The sequence below is a fragment of the Nipponia nippon genome, unplaced genomic scaffold (genome assembly GCF_047370975.1).
Source record: "Nipponia nippon isolate SJK-2023a ecotype South Korea unplaced genomic scaffold, ASM4737097v1 scaffold_3, whole genome shotgun sequence".
Lineage (NCBI taxonomy): Eukaryota > Metazoa > Chordata > Aves > Pelecaniformes > Threskiornithidae > Nipponia > Nipponia nippon.
In genome coordinates this window covers 80,076,876-80,098,500 of record NW_028262347.1, presented here as the reverse complement: position 1 = coordinate 80,098,500, position 21,625 = coordinate 80,076,876, and the positions used below count along the sequence as shown (strand labels likewise).

The following is a 21,625-nucleotide window of genomic DNA, read 5'->3' as shown; positions in this document are numbered from 1 at the left end:
TAAGTTGTGGAAATGGTTGTGGATGTTAAAAGCTTACATGTGTTACTGGGAAGACTGGGTAAGTCTGTGGAAGGGAATTCCACTGCAGTTTACTAGAAAATAGAATTGCCTTCTGAACCACAAATCACTGAAATGTAAATTGCTGTAGAATCAAAAAGGCTTCTTGAAAAGTTTCAGCATGTATTTGCTTTATTTTGCTGCTCTGTAAGTGTAAGTCTTGATTATTCTCTGAGGCAGGATACTGGGATGGGTGGACCTTTGGATTGAACCCGTACAGCCTCTCTCTTTCTCTGGGTTGAGGCCATTCTATTCCTTGAAGGTGTGGGGAGTCTTCCTTCTGTTAGCTTGTTGCATTAGCTTTAGGAAAAACTTCATGTTCTTCCATAGATGTAATATTGCTGCTACCTAACTGCACTTCAGAGGGGCAGAAATGGGTTGAAAATCCATGACCTCTGATAGTGGTAGATCAGAGTGCAAGTTCGGTACAGCTTCTGTAATTAGTAAAGCATGGAAAGGCTCTATAGGATGAAGAGGGGTGGTTCATCCAAGAGAACGGATCAGTCTAAAGTAGACCCTCCCCTGCCCACCCTCTAATGTGCTAAGTAATGCAAATGTGGTGGTGAGTTTCTTCACTGATGAATCTTAGTGAATTTTCCCCAGGATCTTGTGTGGCCTCTCTGTAATCTTTTATGAGAGATTGACTTTTTTTTATGGTAGGCTACAGAAATCTCAGGCTGCAATGACACTGTCTAAATCTACAATAGCTAAAACATTACTAACATTTCAAGTCTTCCCTTTTCCTCCCACTGCCTGCCTTTCCTATGGCAACCATGAATCCTGAGGAGATTTGTAACACTTTCCCTGCCCTTCCCATCCATTTTTTATATCAGTTTAGTAAAAGGTGCTTTGACCTTCAGTTAATGTTTTAAACTTACATTTGGAGAAAGGATGGAAGGAATGAGGTGCAACAAAGAGGAGATTTGTGACAGGATCGAAAGAAGAAACTTGGAATTGGACATGAAGACATCAGACTATATGCCTGATCCCTGCTTTGCTTGTGTGTGTTTGTATGTATTTGGGAGGAGGGGTAGAAGCAAGTGAAACACGTTTGTGTACTTGCACTCTGTTGCCTTTAAGTAGTTTTTCACACAGGATTTTACATACGTTGTGCTTTTATTTTCCTTTTTTTCTAGTATGTGGAATTCCTCAGAACCATTATTTAATTGCAGAGCTACACAAAATGAATGTTTCTTGCAAGCTATGTTTCTGGTTTGTTTGTGCTACATACGAGCTTTTATTATTTATTTTTGACGCACTGATTCATGCTATGCTGTTCTGGAGCCCCCAGAGGATAATAAAGCATCAGCAGGGGTTAATGGAGACTGGTAGGGGGTACAGCAGGGAGCTTTTGTTCCCATTTTATCTGGCAGCCTGCAGCAGGCAGAAGCAGGCTGTGGCTCAACAGCTTCGTCATTTATCTCGGTCAGGTTTCACTGCTGATAAACTTCTATTGAAATGGATGGCTGCTATTGTGCTTACCAGTAGGGAAGATTTCTCATTGACTTGCTACAGGTTTAAAGCATTTTCCTGCCGTGCTATGAGGTTAAAAATGTATGATCTGCTCCGTTGAATTGGTCTTATGTTTTCCTGCTCAAGTGAATATTTGTCTTCTGAGCACGTACACTACCTGTTTTAAGGCATAGGTTGGATTTTAAATGGTCAGCAAAGCTCATATTGATAAAGCAATTATAAATGGCTGCGTGCATGTGTGGATGTGTGCGTTAAAAGGAAATAATGATGATATGGCTGATTTCTCACAATTTTTCAGTCTTTGCTTCATTTTTCTTTATTCATCTTCCTTCCCATTCTCCATTCTCAGAGCCAGAGATGACACCCACTTACACCTACTAGTGGTGAGTTTAAAGAAAGGGCTCTCTGCCTCCTATACAGATCCAACCATTATCTAGTGATTTTTGAGTGCAGCTCTAACTTGAAGTGTTTCTGCATTCCCAAATCTATTACCCGTGCCTGGCATTACTGTCTCTAATCCTCATGATTAATATGGAAAGTCTTATATCCTGCTGTTTTTCAGCATAAGCACACACAAGTCTTCAGAACCCAGCCTTGTCGGACAACAGAGAGCGGATGCTGCTAAGACTTTTTTGAGCACAAAAATTGCGAACAGAGAGGACCTTTTTGTGTTTGACCCAGGAGCTAATAGCTTGGCATCTAGAGAATGCTCTAATTCATATTCTAATCCTGAAATTGCAGGGCTACATTTTCCTCCGATGACAACTCCCTCAATTTTACCACCACCCTAATAAGGAAATTTTGTTTTCTAAGCATTCACCATTTATTTTCCAACTGAGAAATCTTGTCTCATAGCTTTAGTCTTTGTATTGTGGAATGCTGGTGACGTGTAAGCCTGATTACTGGTCCTACCTCATCCACCTTTAGTTTGAAGCAGAGGTTTGAAAATTGAGAAGGACAAACAATTGAATTCCTAGCTGTTGAACACAGCTGCTTTTGTGTACTTCCATTAAGCTTTTGCAGGTATGAGAAGTAAGGTAGTTGAAACAAATATTTGAAGTTGCTTTACTGTTTCATTTTGGCCACAAACCTGGTTTGGATAGTTGTGGCGCTTGGGAACTTCATTCAGCAAAGAACAAGAAGTATGTGCTGCAGAGGGTAGGGGCAGATCCCTCTCCTCATCCCAGTTTCAGAAATTTAAAGCCCACATTGTCAGAGATTTTCCAGCTATTTCTTAACACCTGCTAGGCCTGCATTAAGAAAAATTACAGATTTTTGAAATTAGTGGTGGAGTAAGGGCTTATTTTAAAAAAATGAAACAAACAAAAAAACCCAAACAAACAAACAAACAAAAAAAACCCCCAACAATGCGTTTCTACTTTGTATAATTTCCATTTGGGAGGTTTCTTTTGAACTTCTGGATGAACCTAGGGAAGAATTAAATTTCATGATGCAGACCAAGATAGGAAAACTATATTATAAAGCAAACAAATGACAGCTATAGATCACGTATTAGTAAAGTCTCCTGACTGTCAAAGAACCGGATATAAGAATTTGAGTGGCCTCTTATCTGTGGACCCCAAATGTTGAGCCAGGACCTCCTGGCACTGTAAGCTTGTTAATATTAAAAAAAAAAAAAAAATAAAAAATTACATTCCTTTTTTGCTTTGGCTTTTGAGCATGGTGCTACAGAATTGTCACTTAGGCATGTACCTTGTGCAGCTGTTCAAAGCATTTTAATATAAAAGTAAAAAATGAGTTCTCAGAGAAGTCTTGAGGGATCTGCTGTCAACAGGCTGTCATCCTTAATGGAACAGGGAGAGGTTCCCAGCACCTTGCAACAGAAAGAGGATACTGAGGGAAGGTTTTGGGTAGATACAGCCAGAACCCTTGTCCAAACCTAACCTATCTCTGTGATCTGAGTACCAAGCACGGTATTTTTCTAAGTGGTAAAATTACTGCCCTAAAAATTACGTGATATTACAGAAGACCTGAATGTTCAGTTTTAAAATGGTTCTTGTGTCATGGATCTGCATTTGTCCCTGAAATCTGTTGGTGGTTTTCATCTAATGAAATGTAGAGATCTTCAGCTCAGTAAGTTGCCTTATGTTGCCTTTATAGAAAAGGTCAGAAATCAGCACTTCTTGCTTTACTCTAAAGTAAATGTTTAGAATAGATTGGGTGAGTCCTACTCTAAAAGCACCGATTCTTTCCTGTTAAGTCTAAGGAGAGCCTGGAGTGGCCATGTCAGAGGCAGATGCCCATACTCAAGACACATTTGAGCTGGCTTCTACTACCTTTTTGCACATGATTGTTAATAGTAAAAGCGTACCTTTCTCAGACTTGGTTGTTGCATATATCTGTGCAGCTTGGCTGAAACTTTCCATGTTGGAAATTCAGAGATGTTTCTTACAAGCTTTGCTTACAGGTGAGCGTCCTGTTTTGCTAATGATATAGCTCTGTAAACCTCATGGCTCCCAATGGCCTAAGATGGAGCCAATTGAAGTACAACCTTTGGATCCCACTAATGTGTCATACATGCTTCCTAGATTTTTCCCATTGGAGTTAGGAAATGGCATTTTAGTTTACGCTGTTGTCTCATCTAGAAAGTAACAAGCCTCTACTGGCAGTTGGTATTGGTTACCTAAGGGAAAACACAAAAAATCCCTCAAACTAAAATAACTAGAGCCATCATCTGACCTCACTGAGTCTGACATACTTAAAACAATATTTGAAGGCAATCTGGGGAGTGATGTGAAGAGATATTGAGCTCTCTTCTGCATTTCTTTCAGCTGAGTGCTGTTTGTCAGTCTGCTGTTATCCCTTACTCTCCAATATTCTGGCTTTTTTTTTTTTTTCCTCCTAAGCTTAGTTGCATTACTGTACAAAAAAGATTGTACTGTTCTTGGACCTGGGCTTCTTCAGAAGCATTCACATGACCTTGTGATCCCTTTCAATAATTATTCAGCTTTCTTCACACAGGCTTTTTATTTTGCTCTGGAATTTTGTAGTCCTAACCTAAACTTTCTTCTGATGCCATTCATGATGATGTAACTTTGCAAAGGTCTGTGAGAAAAAGATTGTAGGAAAGTTCATACCTTTTATTAGGCAGGTAAATACATATCGTGGAAAAAACAAGCTTTTGGACATGCAGAGACCCTTGGAATTGAAGTGATTTAGCAAAGTGAGCAGGTGAATCAACTTAATAGCTTACTGCTACCTAAAGTGGGAAGTATCCCAGAGCCATCGCCCCAGATTTGCACTGGCTGAGTCACTCATTGGACTGTTCCATGAACCATTTGGACTTGCCAAAACAGCAGAAATCTTTCTACATTTTTTCACCTCTACGAAAAAATAAATTATAGTTGCTTATGGAGGAGTCTGGAAAGCACCAAGTTGGGTAGAGAACAAATTAAAAACAAGAAGTTCCTCGGGCAAGGTACTGAAAGAAAGTACCTTGGGAAGGAAGAGAAGAGAACAGAGGCTTTTGCCCATGTGCAAGAGCATTAGAAGTTGTGTTGCTGAACTTAATCTTGTAAAACTGTCCCCCAAACCACTGTGGGGGTTCAGGTTGGTCTTGGCTAGTCTCCTTTGCTTCCTGCGAAGCATGTGTCTGGTTGCTTATAGGATTTAGTTGACAAATGGTAAGTTGCAAAATCACAGTAATTAGCTTCCTTTTTACCCCTTTAGCCTGTGCCCACGTAACAGAACACCCTCTCTGTTGCCACTCCACTTTATGTATTAATGTACCAAAACTAATTTCCATAGCCAAGCATCTTTATTGACCTGTTTTACCACTGAATCTTCTCAGAGGAGCCTCTTTTTTTCCTGTGATAAACATCTCATCTCATCCTGTTCATCATTTCAGCTCAATTTTTTTGTCTTAGCCTGTTCTTTACAAATGCAGGGTTTTTGGTTTATTTTTTTTTTCCTATTGCATGAGATTGCCTAGGAGACGTCATATTTGATTATCACAATGGTTATGAACTCCTTTCCCTACCTGACTTGAGCCATTTCATTGAAAACCCAACCGATTGTTTCTAAAATTATATTTCAACACTGAGAAAACAATTCTGCTGTCGGCATTGATTGATCAGAGAGCTAGGACAGTTGTCCTATTGTGAAAGAAATGAGCTTATAGCACTGTCTGTAGCATGATAGAAAGGGCTATTTATGAAGTTAATCTCTCTTCTGTTTTTACATGTTTATCTTCACTGCAGTCCTATTAGGAATATTATCCATGCTCAGGAAAAATTTATTTTTAATTCTTTGGAAAAATGATTAGAGCTCAAAAGGAAATTGAGGCTGCTGGGTAACTGTTAAATTAGAAATTGATAATGGCTATTATAAAACAATTAACAGTAAGAAATTGTAGAGTTGGCTGGAGGCATTTGGTTTCTGAAACAAATATAAAGGGTTCCAGGTATCCCTTCTGCTGATTTCTCAGAATTTCAATGCAGTGAAGAGATGGCTTCTAAAACATTCCTTAACATTTTGAATTGAGGGAAAATAATGTTAACAGTAAGTTAATGACACTGACAGAATAATTGTCTCGAGTTTAAAGTTTTGATTGCTCAGTCAAAGAGGGCATAGTTGATCAGGACTTTTTTTTAGAGGGGAAGACTAATAAAACTGGAAATGTAGACAGGATTTCCCTTTTTTCCTCTGTTAGAGCTGCTGTTTTATAGTAGATACATGTGTTAATTGTGTTAATCATATGATATTACTGCAGCCATAACAGTAAAATCATTCTGGTCTGTTCTGTTTATGTTGCTTAAAGAAGCTAGTTGAAAATACGTCATTCTCAAACCCAGTCTGAAAAAATGCTAATGTAATGTTCAGAAGGCATTCTAGCTATCTTTTAGAATTATTTTTGAGAAATGCTGCCCCAGTTTTCTTTTTTTCTTAACCAAATAAATGTAATGAGTTAGTGTTGTTTTTCACTTCTCTGATATAGTAAGACTGATTTACATTTAGGTGGAAGATGAACAGTCATATCCTTGATTAGCAGCGTCATGAACTGAGTCAATGTGTTGCATCAAACAAACAGCACATCTAAGTATTTATCATTGGATAATTAGGGCTGAAGTAACTAAGCCTAAACCTTGAATATTCTTAAACTATTTCAGGTATAATACAGGCCCTGTTCAAGATCTTTTTTCATGGTATGTTGAAATATCTGGGATATATGTATTGAATTCAGTATTTCACAGCTGTCTTACAGTCGTACTTCTTTGCAATCATCTTATGCGGATCAGTGTTAATGATCAAACTCATGAGAAATTCACTTTTTCACCTCATTGTTTTTTAGTTGTATCTATTCCTAGAGTGTGTTAGCATGACCCGTGTTGAAATTGTGAAGGTGGTAATGCTTTCTGATGTTTTTCTGCTGTCTTTCAAACTATTGCAAGAAACCCAACTTGTCATTAGAGTGACTCAAGCGTTTAAGGTCTGCTCAAGAAGAGTTTACCTTCCTTTCTGTGACATTTCTGAGCCAAATCGCTGGGGGTTTTTTTCATGCTGTAAGGTAAACCATAACTATGTATCTGAGAGTATATTTCAACACGAAACAACAAGCTAGGGTGTTCTGCATTTGTGGGACACGTGACATGCAAAGCATTGCCACTGACTCAGAGCACTCTCTTATCCTTTCAGAAGGAAGATAAATGCTACAATTGCATCCTTCCTTTGAGTCAGTGGGGAGAGATGGTTTCCAGCTGTGGCCCCTGCTAGAAACTTTGTAGAGCTGGTGCAGTGATGGCAGCAGTACCTGAGCAGGGCAATTGAGGTCCCGTATATTAAGTGGGGTCTCCTGGCCTCTCTGAGGATTAGGAAGCTGGTACTGGTAAAGGTGCTGAAGTTCAGGAATCAATAGACGGCTAAGGTCTCTGGCCGTTTGCCCAAAAACTTGCTGGCAATTTTTAAAATCAGGGCTGATGTTCAAGTTAATCTTTTGTTGTGAGATGTTTGTATCTGAAATTAGAGCAGTTGATGGATTCTACCAGATGAAGTTGTTTGGGTTTTTTTGGGTTTTGTTTTACTGTTATGTGTGTATTTGTGAAATAAATAAAGTTCTGGCAACATCTTGTAGTGTACCTGGGGCCTTTCAGTCCATCACAGAGGCCTATTCCATTCTTGTAAGTAAGCTTTAGTTTTTTTAAGATACAGAGTTAGTAGCTGTTGTTTATAAATTTTTGATTATCGCCTTCCTCTGTTGCAAAAATCCTGAGAGAGAGCTTAGCATGCATGATACGTACATCCTCCCTGATTATTTATAACTACATCCAAAAGAGGAGTCACGAAAGAGGACCCAGGAAACCACAGGGCCATTAGTCTTACTTCAGTCCCTGGGAAAGTAATTGAACAAGTCCTCCTAGAAAATATCACAAGCCAAATGAAGCAGGTGATTGGGAAAAGCCAACACGGATTTATCAAGGGCAAATCACCCCAACCAACATGATCACCTTCTACAGCAAAATAACATTTTCTGTCAGCGTGGGGAGAGCAGTGGATGTTGTTTACCTGGACTTCAGCAAAGCGTTTGACACTGTTTCCCACAGCCCCCTCCCAGACAAACTGGCAAGATACAGACTGGATGGGTGGTCAGCAACATGAGTAGGGAATTGGCTCACAGGCCGCACTCAGAGGGTGGTGATCAGTGGTTTTTACTCAGGCTGGCAGCCTGTCACAAGTGGGGTCCCCCAGGGATCGATACTGGGCCCCATGCTGTTCAATATCTTCATAAATGATCTGGATGATGGGATTGAAAGCACCCTCACCAAGTTCGATGATGACACTAAACTGGGTGGTGAGGTGGACATGTTAGAAGGGAGAGCCATCTTCCAGAGAGACCTGGACAGGCTGGAAAAGTGAGCTGGCAAGAACTATGTGAAGTTTAACAAAGACAAGTGCAAGGTCCTGTACATGGGGTGACATAACCCAAGAGTCCAGCACAGGCTAGGATCTGTGTGGCTGGAGAGCAGCCTTGCTGAGAGGGACTTGGGTGTCCTGGTGGACAGCAAGTTGCAGGTGAGTCCAGTGCACTGCAGCAGCGACAAAGGCAAATCAGATCCTGGGCTGCATCCACAAGAGCATTGCTAGCAGAGATAGAGATGTGATCATCCCCCTCTACTCAGCACTTGTCAGGCCACACCTAGAACACTGTGTCCAGCTCTGGTCCCTGTAATTCAAAAAAGATGCAGACAGACTGGAGAGGGCCTAAAGGAGGGCCACAAAGATGGTCAATGAGCTGGAGAACCTGCCCTGTGAGGAAAGACTGAAGGATTTAGGTATATCCTCCCTGGAGAGAAGGCTCAGGGGGGATCTTATCACAGTTTTCCAGTACTTAAAGGGCAGCTACAAGGAGGATGGAGTGTCTCCCTTCAGAAGGAAAGGGAAAGGAAGCCAAGATGAGATTATCTAGCACCCTGTCCAGTCGCACCGTGAAAGCTTGCAATTATGGGGACTCCACCGCATCCCTTGGCAGGTTACTCCAGTGAATGATTGCTCTCACTGTAAAATATTTCTTTCTCATATTGAGATGAAACCTCTCCCAGTGCAGCTTGTACCCATTGCCCCTGTCTTCTCCTCCAGGAGCTGTCAGTACTGAGGCTGTCTAGCACCTCGTAGAACTGGGCTCTTATGTTTGCTATTAATCTACGTATGGCCTGATAGGGACGAACAGTTTCTCTTACTAGCATCTGCTCAGTGCTGTGGATGTGAGCTAGCGTGCATCTGCCTAGTCTCTACTGCCACTGGCCTTGGTCTGCTAGACCTGAGCAGGCTGCTAGTCCTGTTTGGGGCCCTGCATAGGTTTGAGCTCTAACCGGAGCTGAACGTTATTTTCACAGATTGGGTAGGTGTAATGATTGAGCTCTAGACTTAAACCAATCAAATTACAAGTGTAAACTGCCGTACATTCAAATCATAGGTTATCACAAAGGTAAATTCACTGCATTAGCCTATTTATCACAGTTATTACTGAGATTCAAGAGTGAATTGAATGCAGCGTACCTGACAGCAAGAGAGACCCTTAGACAGTATCACTGTGTGATCCAGTCTGTAATTTTAAAATAGAAGTGATACTTCAATTTTGTTTTTTTTATTGTTCCTGCTGACCATTAAGTACAGCATCTTAAAATACAACCATGTTTTCAGCATTAATTCATTTATTTTGAATAAGCTGTATTTTCATGAGGCCATAAGTTTGCATTCATTGTTGTTCTAGGATAAGCAAAGCCGTTACCCTTACGGGCAGGATATCTGGTATTTTTTCTGAGGCCATTTAATTTTTGTACTACTATTTTTTTTTTTTTTTTAATGGAACTACTTGCTCTTGCAGTAAAGGTAGTGTTTGTGGTTGCACCACATCTGTTTCCTGTTGTAGCCTATATTCTCACTGTGGTTTGCAGTATTCAGAACGGCCTCAGAATGTGAAACCCACACCACATTGTGGTTAAGGCAGCACAAACCGCTGGCAACGCTGCCTTGTAGCAGCAGAAGGTGGGTTCCTCGTGTGGGGGATTCTGTGGGGCCAGGCTTCACTGTGATGAGCTGATCCACCTGGGGCTGGAGAAGGGGAATGAATGCATAAAGCAGTATTGGCTGGGACTCAGTGGTCACCTGAATTTCAGTGTGTGAAGAGATGATGCTGAAATCCTTTGAAATTGGTTGATTAGTGATTGTTTCTTTTCCCTTGCGCTTATTATATGTATTATCCCTATATCCCTTGCCACTTTCCTCCTGCCTTACACCAGACTGTTTGGTTCTGTAGCCTATTGATGAAAATTCTATTCAGATCTCGAAAAATGCAGCTGAAGTGAGTGCAGACAACATGGTGCCGTGGAACTATTCATATGGTAGTACGCAGCTGCTAATGGCCAGATGTTTATATTAGGTAATATTGCACAGATGGGCTCAGGTAAGCTTGCGGTGGGAGTAGGGTGGCAGGTACGTGTAAGTACTTTCAGATAGGCATCTGTTTTGTCTAGGTGGCATAAAGCTGTCTTTCAAAATAACCCGTATGTGGCAAAACAAAAATTAATTAAAAGCAGATACTTAATACTGAAGTCCTCCCTTCTCTTTTCCTGACTTTCTTTCAGAATAGGAAGCAGCTTATCTGAACAGCTCCCCATTGAAAGTTTGCTAAGAAAGTTCACCTCACACCATACACCTTCCAACTAATTCTCTTTGCCAGTAGTTAAGCACCCCCTTAAATATAGAAGTTTCTTCCTTTTATAAGTACAAGGCAAAAAGTGTAGTATCTAAAGATACTGCTTTGTGATAGTGATGTTTTAGTTGTTATTACTGTGTGGTTTTAGTCGATTCACTTTTCAACATCCATCCATTCTGTATATGTTTGGTCTGCTTAGCAAGCACTAATTGCCATATATTAATTAGTTGCAAGCAAATGGCTCGTCTTTGTAGTTTAAGGGGGAGGGGGAAACAAGTCATCACAGAAATGCAAGATGACTGTGTTATGGTTAGAAAAAGGGTGGAAGGTAAAAGGGGATGACCAGTTTTGCTTGGTGGTGGTGATGGTTTCTTGAAGGGATGGTGGGCTTAAGGACTATAACTCACAGTTTATCTTACAGATGTTAAATCTGTGTCCCTGGTTCTAAAGTTAACCATTAGCCTGTTGTTTAGCAACCTCATTTGTCAAAACAGAGTGTAGGAGGCATGCTGCTAGGAATTGAGAGAGCCAGCAGATGCTGAAATTTTCTGAAGTAGAATAAATGGAATAGCAGAGCTTGTTTTCAAAAGGAAGTCCAGAAATTAGGCAATTATGCTGGGCTCTGAGCCCAGCTAAACAATCTGTGATAGGAAAAGCTATGTTTGGACTTGGTTATCAGTGTAAAGGACCTAAGTTACAGCTTTAGGATGGTAAATGCACCATGATACAAAGTGAAGCTGCAAGTACTGTGCTTGTCTTTCTAAAGGATTTTAGTGAGAATGCAGGAATAAAGCATTTCAAGTAATGCTTATCTTATTATTGTCATGCATGTGCATTAGTGCATGTGTAGAAGCGTGACGTAGACTACTAGACTGAAGATTTTTTGGTAAGCCAATTCCACAGAGTAATTATGAGCTTTTTTAAAAAAAAAGTAAACACGGAGTTTGTTCCTACAAACCAGCGAGTATGCAGAGCCCCTTTCATTTTTCTGTAGGAAACGTGCTCATAAAGATCATGGCATGTCCTTCCACTTTTTTAGTGAACTTAAAAATACTTTATCAACGTGCGCATTATACTGTATGCTGAGAAAGGTATGGGTTTCGGTTCTGTTTCTCTGTTCCTTTCCTCCCTCCACATCTGTGCTTGGGAGGGCAAAAGGTAGGAGTTGCTCCAAACTAATCTCATTTCTCAAATTCTTCTGACCACAAAACATCATCCATCTAGCCGGAGTTATTAAACCAATTGATCCTGAAGGTTGTCATTGCATGAGTCTTTGGGTTTGAGCCATGGGAGGAATGGGAAATCATACAGACTTGTCTATGGCTATCTCAACTCCACCAAGGCAAGTGAGAGAGATTTGAAAACAGTGATTTAGTAAGGCACCCTTTTCCCAGTCCTTAACTTGGAGCATCCTTGGGTAGTGGGAAGGATGTTTTAATGTCTCAGGGATTAGTATGCTACCTTGAATTTTGTGAATCACATTATTTTGGGAAGTTTTTACATTAAGGTTGGGGTTTTTTCTTTTTTTTAGAAGGATAGTATACGTGCTGTAAACTTAAACTGTAAACTTGAAACAAGCAGAAATATTTCAGAAGGAACTTTTCTATAAAATTGCAGTGCTGAATCATTTTTAAGCTTCTTTTAAAACACAGGACTTTCCACTCCTGTTACTATGGTACTTTTTATAATAATACTTGGCATTCATAAGGTACTTGATCACTTGAACAAGCATACATATGTTTAATTAATCCTTTCAGTGCCTCTTTGAGGAAGTTAGGTATTACTTCTTTTTAGCAGTAGAGAAAAATGACACAGTAAATTCAAGTGTCTTGATCAAAGGCATGCAATTATTTACAGACTTTTATTGTTCCTTCTAGTACAAAAAATACGGAACTTAATTTTGAAGAATGTAAAACTGGTTCTTCATTCAGACTTGGGAATATAAACATATTCTGTAGATCATCTTGACTGTTTGCCTCCCAGAATTTGTGAGGCCTCCTCTTACTGCTATCTGTAACCTGGGCAAAGCTCACTTGGGAGGGACTGTGGACTACAAGATGCTGAGCCAGGACACCTTGACATTGTAAGCTTGTCTTCATTCATGTAAAACACAGTGTCTCTCCCATTTAAAACTAAATCAAGAGACATAAGTCAGAAATGAGAAGGGGCAACCTCCAACAGGCACACATGATATTAGTTCATAGAGCAAATACAAGGAATGTTGTGTCGTACTTTCACATTATGATCTGCTTATGAGAATAGCCTTCTATATAAGGGATCCGCCATGGTTTTTAGAGTAAGTACCTGCTGAAATACAGTCTTGTTTTATTAGGCTGCTGTGTAACGTTGATAGCATTTTAATGGCTAGCAGATTCTTTTTGAATTTGACATGTAAGTGTGGAGCAGCTGGTTAATTAATCTCATAAATAGTGACAGAATTATTCTGTATACATAATAAGTTTGTGTGTATCTGTAGGTCATGAACGCTGATGGAACTGGGAGAAGAGTTCTGGTGGAGGACAAGCTGCCTCATATCTTTGGATTCACGCTGCTGGGAGACTACGTTTATTGGACAGACTGGCAAAGACGCAGTATTGAACGCGTTCATAAGCACACAGCAGAAAGAGAGATCATCATAGATCAACTGCCTGATCTAATGGGCCTGAAAGCTACAAATGTCCGCCAGATAGTTGGTGAGTGAGACTGCTAATCAGGCAAGTAAAATGAAATAGAAAATTTCAGCAGTGCTGTCCTGCAGGTATTGCTTTGTAGCAGGTCAGATTTTTAGAAATGGGCAGAATCCAGTTTTATTGCACGATAACTGCAGGCTGCAGTTTGGTGGGATGGGGTAGGTCTTTTGTGAGGTGCTTCAGTTCTCTAACTTGGAAGAGTATCAGCTGGAAAACAACCAGGCATCCCCCAAAATGGATAATTTTCTGCTGCTTAGGGGACTGGAGCAGCTCATAGGTCTGAACAACCCTGGATCCAGTAAGGGGAGAAGAAGGATCATGGAAAATGAGAACTTCTCTTTGTAACAGCCAGCTATTAGATTAGCCCAGCTGTTTATGAAACTGCAGCTGTAGCAGCTTTTCATCTTGCAATCTGAACATGTGCTCCCAGTATGCAAAAAGCTAAGAATGAGCCAGTTTTAGTCTCTTTAGTGCTTTCCACATTAATACTGCAGAATACTTCAGCGGTTTTCATCATCTTTAAAAATAACTAGAAGTACTTTCTGCCTTGTAGTGTCTGTGGTGTAAAAATGCAGGATCTAGCTTTAAACTGACTATGGTTGGCTAGCCAACCAGTGGTAACAGTGTAATTGTAGCATCACAGAACTCATCCCATTCCCTGAATATCCTGCTGTGTGGATAGGGCTTGCAGCTTCTTGCTGCCATGTCTGGATTGCGCCCCAGGGAAAGTCAAATGTAGTTCAGGTGTATCTTTGCATTGCTGCTGCCACGTTAACAAGATGCCCTAAGTAAGGTGTGTGTGTTTTAAATGCAGCTCTCTTTCCAACTGTTTGGCTAATTAAGCTTGGTAATGCTGGGCCTCTCTTAGTAGGTGGATTTCCAGCATGTGCAGGTACACAAGCTACTATTTCAAAGAGCTGCTTTACCAGCATCCTGGAGAGGTGAGGCCATTAAATAGATGTGAAAATAGATCTGCAAATTTGTCATCTCTAAGAACACAATTGGGGTATGTAACTGGACCAGTGTACTGTAAAAGGCAGCAGAACATACGCTTGCTTACTTACTGACCATTCAGTGCTTGTGCTGTGAATCGGGAACATCAGTAGCTGTTGGAGTCCAGATCCCTTTCCCTAATGCTGGGTTTGTTTCATGGGGTCAGGAAAACAAGCACTGGCTTTGCAGCCAAGTAGAGTAACATCTCTCTAAAGGATTACAGGAAATGAGCAAACATTAATTCATTCAGAGAGTAAAAGGCGAAAAATTATACATATTTCTTAAAGGACTCATAGCGTTGTTGATGCATGCGAGGACTGGCTTCATCTTCCAACTGAACTCAGTTTGCAATGATTGCTTTTGCTTTGTTGTATGCTTAGGTACAAACCCTTGTGCAGAGGATAATGGCGGTTGCAGCCATCTTTGTCTGTACAGACCACAAGGCCTTCGCTGCGCTTGCCCCATAGGCTTAGAGCTCATCAATGATATGAAGACCTGCATCGTCCCAGAAGCTTTCCTGCTGTTTTCTCGGAGAGCAGATATCAGACGAATCTCTTTAGAAACGAACAACAACAACGTTGCTATTCCACTCACTGGAGTCAAGGAAGCTTCTGCTCTGGATTTTGATGTGACAGACAATCGGATTTACTGGACTGACATTTCACTGAAGGTAGAGATGGAAGATACTTCCATTTATTCCATATTGGCTATTAAGTTGTTACAAGGTTCTTGAGATACTTAAGAATGGATTCACAAATGCGATTTACAAGATTCAAGGGATAGGTAAAAGAGTTTGTTCTAAGAATGACATACATTTTCATTATACTAGCAGCACTTTCTCCTATAAATAATTTAAATTTAATGTATATGTTTTCACATGAAGGTTAAGTTTGCAAAAATAAAGTTTTTTGGTAGAAAGCTGAGAAGAGTGCCATATGGCAGGAGGTTTTGGGGATCACAGATGTTTTGCCAGATTGTTTAATGGGGTGAAGCCTTGTCTTGGGTCAGGAAGTGAAAATGGGTCTTACCTATTCATTAACTTATATAACTGCTCTGTGTGAGACATAGTATGAATCACAGGCTCTGTAAAACAGGTCTAGGGTCTAGACTGACAAATTGGAAAAGGTTGAGGGTAGGTCTTTAAATGTAGTAGTTAATGGAGTGACAGAAATCTGTATATTGTCTATCTGTTATCTTTGTTATCAGTGAGTCTAGTTATTCCCTTTGTTTTTCATGGGTTGTAGATGCAGTCGGAATTGTGAGCACCAAAAATTAGTTTTTAATAAAAGAAAGTTTTCTGCAGTTGGGTTGAGACCTGTGCCAACAATAACTCATGGACCTTTGCAGCTGAAGAATCATAAAAGTTAAAAACACAGAGTTTAAGTGAGTTTGAGAGGTGACTTGGATGAACTCTGCAGATATGGTATTCATTTGAGCAGTGTTTGAAATAAAAATAAAGCAATGATCTGATCAATTTTTAAGGGTGTTACAGATGAAGACTGAGATACAAACTTCCCTGCTGTGTACTGCCACAAACTGGCATAATTAGCAGGTAGCATCCACACTGGGAAGTGAACAAAAAAATCAATCTTTGTGTTAACTTCCGATGGGTTGCGAGTATGAGGAGTGTGTGTGGAGGGGAGTATTAAGGACACAGAAAGGAAGCCCATGTTTGCCAAAAAGAATGTTGTATCATCCTAACGTTATTCCTTTACTTTCAGGCTTATAAATGGTCGTAGCAAAGCAGAGAATGCCTAAACTCTGATATATTATTAAAATATAATTCTGGCTGTATCTGCTACCGCAGGCTGATTCATGATGGCAAGAGTTAAAAGAAGTTTTTTGAATAAAAGACCAAGAAAAAATTATGCTTGGTGGAATTAAATTAAACCATCAGTACTGAAGCACTTGCACTAGTGAGCTAATCAGCCATTAGGTTGTTTTCTTCTATTTACTGTTCTATCCTGAACTTCGTCATTAGGCTGCTTTAAATACTGTTCCGTGCTATAACATCATTACTTTTGTATAGTCCTGGGAGAGCCAAAATACTTCCCCCTTGAAGCTGGCACTGAGTTATTAAGGTCACTTTGGCATGTAGACTGCTTAATTGAACCAGGCTAGTTATCCCGTTTATTTCCCCAGTGAAATGCTATTGTAATTGACACAGAATACATTCATAGAGTACAGTAAATCATTACTTCTGAATAGCAGCATTGTTCGCCTTGCAAATAAGTAGCATATTGTAAGATCCTCTTTCCTATGAGATGCCTAAATCTGAAAGTGTTTAAAATGCAACAAAGAAGACAACCAGCCCAATGACAGACTGGTAAAATTTCTAATTTGCCTGTGTATCTTTGTATCCCTGCAGACCATCAGCAGAGCATTTATGAATGGCAGCGCACTGGAACACATTGTGGAGTTTGGCTTGGATTACCCAGAAGGCATGGCCGTAGATTGGCTGGGGAAGAACTTGTATTGGGCTGATACTGGAACAAATCGTATAGAAGTGTCAAAGCTGGATGGACAGCATCGCCAAGTGCTGGTGTGGAAAGATCTCGACAGTCCCCGGGCTTTGGCATTGGACCCTGCTGAGGGGTAACTTGCTGATTTAATTTTATGTTTATGAACAGTGAAAAACAACATCGTAATGCTTCCTCCAGGGCATGTTAGTTAGGCACTGCATGTAAATCCTGAGAGAACTGAGCTGGGGAATACAACCTGGTAATTTAGAGGGCTGGAGGAATACACTCTTAATGTCCCGAATAATCATTAAGAATACTACGAAAAAAATCAGAGCAGCTCATTAAAAAGGGATTTATATTTAGTTTTTTAATTAACCATAGAATCAAAGTAGTTTTACATTTATGGAATTCATTAATTAGAAAAGGACTATAGCATTGAAAAGAAAATATTTGTTCTTTTAAAAATGAGGATCCTTTTTGTCACAAGTTAGGGTCCAATAAAGGTATTAAATCGTTTAACTTGAGAGTGGGGGAGTGAAGCTTATTGTCTGAGAGTAAGGAAGATGTTTGTTCCTTCAGATAAGGGAGCCTTTTTAGTTGGTATGGACAAGGGAAGCAAGGACAGAGAAAGAGTGGAAACAATTATACCCACCTATCCCCAAAATGAAAGATTTCCTGAGAAGAAACTTCTCAGCTGGATTCAAATGTAATAGCAAAAGTAGGGCAATAAGCAGGGGGAGGGAGGAAGGAGCGGGGCAAGGCAAAACTATTTTTCTTCTGAAATAGCTCTTCTACGATGAAATGCTCATTTGACATTACCTAATTACTGCAAAACCTTTTTGAGCTTATACCAACATTGTATTACTCTATATAAATGAGGGAACTTCATTTTCAAGTGTTATGAAATTATCACCGTTTCCAGTGACACTGCAAGAGTTACAGCAATGCAGAGAACTCGGCACCACTCGAACACATTCCTCTTGCTTCATTTCAACAAGGTGGTGGCAACTGTCGCAGTGCTTAGTCGAAAGGAGTTCTGCACTGCCCCCAGTGGGACACGCAGATGGGGTTCAGCCCTGACGTGCCAGAGATTGCCTGGACGAGTGCATCAGAGGGCATCCAAGACCAGATTGTTAGATCCATTTACTCAGCTGTAACAAAAGGTTGCTACAGATGATTCTAGTTTTATACTGGGAAAAGTTCTTTCCCAAGGATTATTATAATTCAATACTTTGTCTCTTCACCACAGACCAGAAAAAAAATTACTTTAGTTTTGAGCCCGAATGCCTGTTTCTCCTTTTGTCTTATAGCTGAGCTATGTCATTGTACTTTATATGGAAGTTTTCGTGGCATTCTACCATGGGGGCAATTCTAACACTTAGGTCCATGCTGTGCACAACTTGCAAAATTTATGCACAAAATAATTGCAAAATTTCTAAGAAAAATTTGGAAGTATTCCTGATGTCTAAAGAATAGCTCCCCCTTGATCATGAGTTTCTGAAGCAACCTTTCCCATTGTGTGGCTGGTTGAAAATAAAAGCATTTCACAGGTGTTTGTCACTAAAGGTATTAAAGGCATAAACATCGGCTAGCTATGTCTCACTCATTTTTAAAATGGTATTGGCTTTACATTTTGGGAGAAGCGACTAACTACGTGACACCAAATGTCAAATATACAGCCCTCTACTGTACAGTGCCAGTTTATGCAACTGGCACGTGAGTATGTAATAGTTTGTACTTTTGCTCCAGTGGAAATGCCATACAGTTTTGTGTTATTCTACCCTCAACTGAAATGTAACACACTGTTACGTGCTGATGGACTTAGTTGCGTGGAGATGAGCAGTGGCACCTATTAATAAAAGTACCCTGCCTACCTACCTTTTTGTATTTGACAGACAATTGAATAGAAACAGAAGATAAATGCCATGGAAGGTATCTTGCTAAATAACTAGGTATAAATGAATGTGCCCAGCTGCCAACCTTTTGCCTCTTAACTGACGTGCATGGATTAGTTAAGATTGAAGTGCTTTCATATGGGACTTGATGGTGAAAATCCAGCTCCAAGTGGAAAAAATAATGTTGGAAGCATTTTGAGGAAACTTGACTCATTTCCTTGCTTGTATTTTGAAAAAACATTTAGTGTAATGGGGCTCAGTAAATGCTCAAATTTACAGCTCTTGTTTTTCTCCTGTTCTTTCTAAGGATTTTTGTTTTGTTTTGTTTCTCCCCTTGAGTTCTCTTTTGGATAAATGTGATTATTTTTTTTCTTTTGTCCTTTTAATCAGGTTTATGTACTGGACCGAATGGGGTGGTAAGCCAAAGATTGATAGAGCTGCTATGGACGGCACTGAGCGGACTACTTTGGTACCGAATGTGGGACGTGCTAACGGGCTAACTATTGATTACGCTAAAAGACGACTGTACTGGACTGACCTCGATACCAACCTGATAGAATCCTCCAACATGCTAGGTGAGCCCCAGAGCCCTGGGCAGCATCATGGGCATGCTGCTGCTTTTTCACAGTTACCTGTGGCAAATTATTGCTCAAATAATGCAAAGATACATGTCTTAAGACAAAAACAGATTTTTCCAAACTCACACACCTTTAACATTTGCTTCTATAATTGATGTTTATGCAACACAGCATTTAGCGAGGCCTCGATTTTCTTGTAGGTAATCTAGTTGCTCACAAAGTTAAAATTATACAAGCTGTACATGTTCTCAGTTATATGTAGGACAAAGCTGTCAACTTTCAGTGTTTTGGCTAGTCTTGTTTTGCTGCTCTGAAGATTGCTGACAAATACATAACAAACACTTCATCATCTGTAGAAAGGCAGAGAGAAAGCCAAGATAACAGCTTTTGGATGGTTTTCACAATGTAATTTAATACAATTTGGTTTTTAATCTTTGTTGGTATCCCCAGGGTTGTTTCCCAGTATATCCTGCACATTAAAAAGCTTTTCCTGGCTAGTACTGGTCACCTGGCTCTCTCTCACACTGGGGTCTGTGTGGTTGTTTTATAAACTGGTCGTTACAGCTAAATGGAGGTGGAATATTGTATTCTTTCACTGTCCCAGGGGTAGTGTACTGAGGACCCAAGCCCCCTCAGGTTTGCACAACATCATGTTTTTAACATCTTGGCACCCACAGGAGTGGACTGCCTTGTTGTGTGCCAGATTACTCAGATTAGCATTATCTCTAGCCAGTATTTAAAGCTAAAGGAGTTAGTCTGCTTTAAACAGTACATTTACAATAGTGGAACAAAGCTAGAAAAAGATCAAAACACGAAAATGCATTACTAGGAATTACATGTAATACAAAAGCTTTTCTTCAGCTTCTCATGTATTTTGGTATGCTGTTGGGGCTGGCTCAGTGCTTCCCTGTGCACTGTGGAACTGGACACACCATTAGAATTTCATCTTTCCTGTGCCTGTGGCTAGTGACGGCAGAGAGCAGGGCTGCGCATCCTCCTCTTGTCTGCGCAGAGATGGAGTGACTTCTCGCTTCATAATCTCTCGTTCGTTTTCTGTGACTAGGCAGCAGGACATCCCATGGTAATGAATTGGTCGAAATAACGTGGTTGAAATCGTTTCCCCCCCATGCCCTCCTCCTTAAGGTCTCTTAACATTTCCAGGGTATACACAATTAACTATTTCCTACCTTGACTTTCTGACTGCTCCTTCCTGTTACAGCGTTCTGGAGACAGATGAGTTTAACCTCGTGCATTTAATTTTTCTCATAATACAACGTAGAATCTTCTTAAGCTCGTAACAATTCTGTCTCTAAGCAGTGGGCAGAGACCCAAACGTGATGTGAGATCCTGAAGTGGGAGTACAGTGTCAGGATCCTGCCTCCTTCAGTGGGATCCTGTTTGTTTCTGGGAGGAGGGAAAGGACAGAATCTTTTTGAGGACCCTTGATTATTTTCAAAACTGAGGCTTCTTTCTTTGGTAAAATACATTCTGTTCTGCGAGTCACAAGCAGGATTAGTATATTTCTGTGATAGGCTCCAAGACTTCAGACTTCCACGTGATAATTTACTTCTGCAATAAAGAAATAGTAACTTTAACATAACTATGTTTTAACCTTTCTGTGCAGGGGACATGTCTAACAGCATTAAACAGCATCTCTTTTGTCCCCAAATAATTCTGCTTTTTTTTTTTTTTTTTTTTTTTCCCCCTTCCTTTTTGAAAACAGGCCTTGACCGTGAGATTATAGCTGATGACTTGCCTCACCCATTCGGCTTGACTCAGTATCAGGATTACATTTACTGGACAGACTGGAGCCGGCGTAGCATTGAACGAGCCAACAAGACCAGTGGCCAGAACCGAACTATCATCCAAGGGCATTTGGATTATGTTATGGACATCCTGGTCTTCCATTCCTCCAGGCAGGCAGGCTGGAACGAGTGTGCCTCTAGCAACGGTCACTGCTCTCACCTGTGCTTAGCAGTCCCTGTTGGCGGTTTTGTCTGTGGCTGCCCAGCTCACTATTCCTTGAACTCTGACAACAGGACCTGTAGTGGTAAGCCGTAATGAACGGAAATCAAACAGAGAGGCAGATGTGTTTTGTAACAGATGCAAGCATTGTACTTGGAGGAAAGAAGAGTTTTATTTTTACATGAGATGGTGAAGCTCGCTTTGCCGATAGGCCAAGTTAATGCTAGTTTCTATTTTTAATACTGAATGTGTATTTGAAAAAATTTCTGATTCCCTAGCCTTCCTTCCTCCACAGGAAGCAGAGTATATTTAAATATAACTTTCTAATACTAAAATCCTG

General features: G+C 40.3%; 1 protein-coding gene across 3 annotated transcripts in view; it reads left to right on the top strand.

Moving 5' to 3' along the window:
- Nucleotides 1-21,625, top strand: part of LRP6 (LDL receptor related protein 6) — a 128,679-nt gene that overhangs the window by 82,512 nt on the left and 24,542 nt on the right. For all 3 annotated transcript variants that reach the window (XM_087766679.1, XM_087766680.1, XM_087766678.1), the window contains exons 8-12: nucleotides 13,179-13,395; nucleotides 14,766-15,055; nucleotides 16,754-16,980; nucleotides 19,133-19,317; nucleotides 21,044-21,370. In XM_087766679.1, the coding sequence (XP_087622805.1) occupies nucleotides 13,179-13,395; nucleotides 14,766-15,055; nucleotides 16,754-16,980; nucleotides 19,133-19,317; nucleotides 21,044-21,370 (1,246 nt within the window). The remainder of the gene's footprint in view (nucleotides 1-13,178; nucleotides 13,396-14,765; nucleotides 15,056-16,753; nucleotides 16,981-19,132; nucleotides 19,318-21,043; nucleotides 21,371-21,625) is intronic.